Below are 6,126 nucleotides of genomic sequence, written 5' to 3'. Positions count from 1 at the left end.
TATACAGGTACGTATTTAAACATTCCCCGAGACCATGATGAAAATGCAGTTCTGAGTGGTGTTTTATTATGTGTGTGTCATAAGCATTTTTCCACGTCATTAAAATCTACGAAAACTTTTTTACAACTGCAACATACATCATTTATATGAATGTACTTTACCAATTTTCCTCAATGGCGGTTTGACATTCATTTTATTAAATAAGTAGGTTTTTTTTTTTCTTATTTTTTGCAAACGGATCCCTAGAAGTATCGGGTCAACGGGTTTTACCTGTTTAGTTAGTGTTTCCTAAAAACGTGTGGATGCCGATGGCAGTAAATCAATGACTACGAGAATAGCATCCACGGTGTCTCCAAGGCTCCCGGTGGGCAGCCGAGTCGCTGGGAATTCTGGCCTCGCTTCGGCCCAGTGGACGGGTCACCTTCCCTTTTGTCTCCCCATGGGCCTCGCCGCCAGGACCCAGAGGTGCAGTGCTTGCTGCTGGCGGACGGGAAGCATTCTGCCCATCAGAGCCACGTCGTCATCCTCCCCGGCAACGGCGGGAGCGGCATGGCCGCCATCAGCTTCGTCGGGGCCTTGAAAATCCCCGTGAGTACACGTGCCTGGGAAGAGCTTCGAAAAGGGTCTTTTGCGCATGCTGGGGAAAGAGGCTGCCCAGTCGATCGCCAGGCTCGGGAAGAGCAGTCGGGGATCCCATGCTGCGAGGGTCAGGAGCCCAGGGCAGAAGCCGGGGCCGTGAGCAGGCGGCCTCGGCACCGAGCGAGCAAGGCTGGGGTCCCGTTGGCCTCGCACTGCATTTAAAATTTTTTGAAATTAGTTGTCTCGATTTAGAAATTCGGAAATTTCACAAATAGGCCTCTCTTCTTCACTTAAAAGACCAGAAAAGACTGGCTCTTCCGGGCCCGCACTGCCCTGTGGCTCAGCACCTCCCTGGTGCACCCCGCCCCGGCCGGCCTGCCAGCGAGCCCCGGGGGCACCGGACCCCGGCCCTGCCTTGCGCTCTGTGGCCGGGGGGCATCTGCGTGAGCTCCTTGCCCTTTCAAGGGCTTTCAGAAGGAGAAACCACCTCTGACTGACCCGGCCTGTGCCACTAGGAAGTAGGGGTGACGGAGGGCGCAGGGACCGGGATGAGGACAAGAAGCCGCTGCTGGGGACAGAAAGCCAACGGTCCGCAGAGCCCGGGCTGCTCCTCTGTCTAAAAGCAGCTGCACGCGCATGGCGAGGCGGCCAGTGCTGACGCCGAGCTCCTGGGCCCGCACAGTGCTGGCTGACCGGGCCCTTGTGCCTGGCCGGGGTGTGCGGGACAGTCGGGGACAAAGCCGTTCACGACGGGCGGGGCGCGTGTGGCAGTGAGGCTCCTTCTCGCGTGGGAGTTTTCTCGTGCTATTTCCTGGGCTCCCCCCACGGGGGTCCGGAGCTGCGGCTTCGTGCGTGGCCTGGGCAGCCTGCAGTTCTGCTGCGGGCTTGCCCGAGCCCCGGGGCGCACGGTGGGTGAGCGGGCTCGCTCTCTCTTCCAGGGCGTGATCGAGTTCTCTCTGTGTCTGCTCTTCGCGAAGCTGGTCAGCTACACTTTCCTCTTCTGGCTCCCTCTCTACATCACAAACGTGGGTGAGTCTCCGCTGCCGGAAGCACAGGTGTCCGGCTCTGTGCGGTGCCTGCGATCTGAGCTCCCTCCCCTGCCGGTTGCCATAGTCTTGGAAAGAAAAGGCACATACGGGGCATGATGCATCGACCAGCACGATGAGTAGGAATGGATAGACAGACAGAATTTGGACGTGCACACTTGTTGCCATAGTAATGACCCTGGTGGTTCAAAGGGTCACCGCATCGGATCCCAGCTGTGGCTGCCGGTCCCGTGCCGCCTGCTCACACGTTCCGGCTGCTCCGGACCGTGGGTCTCCCCGCGGGCGAGCTGCACAGGCCCCGGGGGCTCAGAGGACGAAGTGCAGTCGTCCGTCTGGGAAGTCGCGTCGTGGAAATGAGCTCTAGGCTCAGGGACAGCGACAGTTGGACTTATGTCCAGCGTCCATCCGAGCTGCAGCCAGAGGTGGTGACTGCTGAGCCCGCACGGTAGTGGCGTGCACGCCCTGTGCTGTGTGTGACCACAGCAGGACAGACGAGGGGTCCAGCGGTTCCAAGCAGGAAAGATCGCAGGCACAGGATGGGGGAGTCAGGATGGGGGTGTCAGGATGGGGGATGGTCAGGGAAGGCCCTGGAGCCTCTGGATGTCTCCCTGAGGTGTGGGCTCTGGTGACCGTGACAAAGAGGAAAACTGTGGAATGCGGAGCTCACTGAGTGCATCCCGCATGCTCCGGCAGTGTCCTCAGGACAAGCCAGACGGGAACGAGCCCGAGGCAGAATGCCGCAGGGGTGGACGTCGAGGGGTGAGGGGCCGGTCTCACGTCAGCAGGGACGGGTCCTACGGGAAGACAGTAAGGAGCTTTGGGCTTCTGAGCGTCCGTCCCTGTGGAGCTGCCCGCTCAGTCCCGTGCTGCGGGCAGCGGCTGCGTGAAGCAGACATGGGGGCCGTCAGACTCGCAGGCGGACTTCGTGTGGCTGATGGCGCTTCGCGTCCTTCCGGTCTGGGGCCAGCCCGGTGCGGACCGCTTGCGGCCTTGTCGTCTGAGTTAACCGATCGTGGCTTGGTTTGAACCGTGCCGGCGAAACACAGGGTGGGTGCGAGGACCTTCCTCCCAGTGACTCCTGCCATCTCGGTAGATCACCTGGATGTCAAGAAGGCCGGGGAGCTGTCCACCTTGTTCGACGTGGGCGGGATCTTCGGTGAGTCCCTCCCCGCCCGGTCCACTGCCATAGAAACTTGAGCAGTGGCGTGCGGCCGCCCGGGGCCCGGTCTCCGAGACGTGTCCCCCAAGGCAGCACATCCCTGAGCGGACGTCCCCCTCCCGCGTCCTGGGCCCTGACTGACGGTGACCTGACGCTCCGTCAGGGACGGTGCACACCTCGCGGTAGGACAGACGGGCTGGCAGTGTTCGCACCCTGACAGGTGACGGGGCTCTGGGGTCAGCCTGAAACCAGACTCCCAGGCGCCCCCCTTTAGCTCGCTGGGAGGTGCCCTCCAGGTCACTCAGGGGTGACGGCCCCAGGGTCTGTCAGGCATTGCGGAGGCGGCTGCCCGCCCACGGGGACTAGAAGGGGCCTTGGGAGGGAGGTCGGTCTCTTGCTGCTGTAGCTGCAGTCCCTCCCTCCCTGTGGGCCTTGCCGGAGGCCAGCCCCTCAGTCCCCCCGCACCCCGCACTGCAGGCGGGATCCTGGCAGGAGTCATCTCAGACCGGCTGGAGAAGAGGGCCTCCACCTGCGGCCTGATGCTGCTGCTCGCAGCCCCGACGGTGAGCCCCCCGCACCCCGTCCTCCCCGCAGCAGACCCCTCCACACATGGCCTGTCGCCTCTGTTGCCTCCAGACCCGCCTTGGCCCAGCCTCCCCGCCCCACCGCCCCTCGCCGAGCTGCCCCCCGCAGGCTCCCGCTGACCCGTTAGGGCCCTGGTGCCGTCCCCGCCTCCCTGGCACTGCCGGCCCCGCCCAGCGTGGCGTCCCTGGGCTGCCCAGCTCCTTAAGCCTTGGGTGGTGCATGGCCCCCCCTCTGCACTTCGTTTCCTCCTGAGAAATGACGACAGTGGTGCCACGCACACCGTCGGCACCAGATGTCACCGTCAGAGCCTCGCCGCTTTCCAGCGACGCTGCACACAGTGTTATCACTCAGCCACTGGCGCTGTGACCGTTTGCCCGTCTGCCACGACACTGCCCAAGGCAGTGACTGTCCCCAGAACGGGGCCTAGTTTTCTGTCATCTTGGGGCCACGGGACCCCCGCTTCCTCAGGCGCAGCTGTCGGGGCAGACGGCCTGAGGAGGAGATGGCGCGACTCGGAGCTCGGGCAGAAGTGCCCCAGCCCGGTCCCCCTGCCCAGGGAGCCCAGAGCGGGGTCACCCGGGGCCCCCAGCTCAGAGAGCGGGGTCAGGACCCGCGCGTCTGGGACGGGGCCGGGAGCCTCTTTGCCAGCTGTGCCGGGGACGCCGGTCCTCAGCCAGCCTGTCCCCCAGGGCAGCACGGCCCCCGTTGTGCTGTAGAGCCGTCCGCTCTCTGAGAGTCGCCCACCCAGCCTTTCAGAAACAGGTCCCTGAGCAGCTCTTCGGGGACTCGTAACGAACCGTTGTCTTTCCCGTCTTTCCCGTTCACAGCTGTACGTGTTCTCCGCTGTCAGCAGAATGGGCCTGGAAGCCACCGTCGGTGAGTCCGCGGGGCCGGCCCTGTTTCTTTCGCATGCGTCTTGACCGTGCGGCTTGGTGAAAGGAAACGAACGAACAGAGGAGCATTTAGCTGGCGTGAGCGGAGCGTGTGGTGTGGACAAAATAGGCCCCGTGCCCCCCGGATGGGGCCTGCTGCTCCCAAGCGTAAGGCCTGACCGGCTGCCGGTGTGGGCGCGCGTGTGGGAGGGCGCAGGCCACCTGGTCTGGGGCAGGGATAAGCCTCGGGTGCCCAGGGGCAAGGAGCCACTCACAGAAGCCAGACGTCCCCTGGAAGGCAGCAGGCTGCACCCCGGGCAGGTGGCAGCCGGGCAGAGCTGGGCAGGCCTGGCTCCCAACCCGGCTCCTCGCAGCGTCAGCCACGTCAGCCACGTCGGCCACGTCGGGCCAGTTGTGTGACACTGGAGACTATTTTTAACTCCCTGCAGGCCACGCTCTCAAATTATGGCTCTGACACTTAGTAAACATCGTTTCTGTTCTAAGAAGCCAGCAGGGAGGATCGGAAGGGCGGAGGCTCTGTGCGATCCCGCTGGACGTTACCCAGAGTGCAGGTTCCTGGTGTGTGTGTGTGTGTGTGTGTGTGTGTGTGTGTGGCGGGGGAGGGGGGTCCTGGAGTTTCCTGTGGCCCCTCAGTCCAGAACTTTCTGCACAGAGAACTGTGAGCCCAGAGAGTCTCGGGGACGGTCTGGGAAAGAGTGTGGTGCAGACACCCACGTGGCTGCCCCACCCCTGGAGCCGGCTGAGGTCCCTCGGGGCTGAGCTGCCGTCAGCAGCTGCGGGTGCAGAGAGGGTTCCTTTCTGCTGCAGATGAGGCCGTGGCGGCAGCCGACAGGGCCAGTGGGGAGCACTTGCTGTCCCAGGCCACATCCACACTTAGGACGCCAGGGTTCTCGGACCCCTCGGTGTGTCAGCCAGCAGCTGCTGCCTGTACAGAGAGTCTCAGGTCCAAACAGCCTGCGTCTTTGCAAAGTGTGGCTGGACTCACAAAACGCCTCTCAGCGGGTCTAAAGGGAGATGTTTATGACGCTCGCCCGGGTGGTTCCCAGCCCCGGGACCGTGGGCCGCCTTCCCAGCACCTGCCCGCCTCCGGCTCGGGCCAGGATGCACCGTGACACCAGGGTGCCCCCCAGGGGGGCTGCTGAGGCTGGCGCTCCGCCCACTAACGCTCTCTGGTCTCCGGTTCCCACAGCCATGCTGCTCCTCAGTGGGGCCCTGGTCAGCGGGCCATACGCGCTCATCACCACCGCCGTCTCCGCCGACCTGGTGAGTGGCTGCGCGTCTCACCGGGGCGCCCAGGGCTGGCTGTGGTGGGCACCTCTTCCATTCGTGACAGTGACTGTCTCTATGAGTAAGACAGTGTGTTTACATAAGCACCGTCTTTTGAGGGTGACCAGTACGTATGCCATTTAGAGTTTTCTAAGCACGTGATGGGCAGTGGCAGCCACATTGTATAAATAAGGGTTTGAGGTGATACCGAAGGCCTCGTCTGAGCCAGCGGTCCAGCTCGCTCCTCGGTGCGCCCTGCAGGCTGGCGGCCGTGCGCCCGAGTCTGCCCCGGGGCTATGGCACGGCGAGGTCGGCTCCTCCCCTCTATGCCTGGCCCCTGCTGGTGTGGGGACTGCAGCCGAGCCAGACGGGTCCCAGCCCTGGGAGGACACTTCCAGAGAGGCAGCCGGGGTGCTACGGAACAGCGGACGTGCAGGACGGTAAATGCCACACGTGGTGGCTGGATCCACGGGGCGACTGACGAGGACATGGGACTCCCAATCACGGAGACCCCAGTTCAGCCCGGGGGAGGCAGGCCGTTCTCCCCCGCCTGGCACGGACACACGTGGGCACGGCGCTGACGTAGAAAACGCCCTTT

At 63.5% G+C, this 6,126-nt stretch overlaps 1 protein-coding gene across 1 annotated transcript in view; it reads left to right on the top strand.

Annotated features, from left to right (window-relative positions):
* Positions 1-321: 321 nt before the first annotated feature.
* The window catches only part of LOC105309588, a gene marked incomplete at its 5' end in the record, with an annotated part of 11,825 nt that continues 6,020 nt past the window's right edge, over positions 322-6,126 (top strand). The window contains 6 exons of the mRNA XM_011385769.2: positions 322-588; positions 1,518-1,608; positions 2,719-2,781; positions 3,262-3,347; positions 4,197-4,245; positions 5,452-5,669. Coding sequence (XP_011384071.2) covers positions 322-588; positions 1,518-1,608; positions 2,719-2,781; positions 3,262-3,347; positions 4,197-4,245; positions 5,452-5,669 — 774 coding nt within the window. The remainder of the gene's footprint in view (positions 589-1,517; positions 1,609-2,718; positions 2,782-3,261; positions 3,348-4,196; positions 4,246-5,451; positions 5,670-6,126) is intronic.

Source organism: Pteropus vampyrus, unplaced genomic scaffold (genome assembly GCF_000151845.1).
Source record: "Pteropus vampyrus isolate Shadow unplaced genomic scaffold, Pvam_2.0 Scaffold785, whole genome shotgun sequence".
Classification (NCBI taxonomy): domain Eukaryota; kingdom Metazoa; phylum Chordata; class Mammalia; order Chiroptera; family Pteropodidae; genus Pteropus; species Pteropus vampyrus.
Note: the sequence above shows the minus strand (reverse complement) of the source record. Positions and strands in the feature narration are given on the sequence as shown.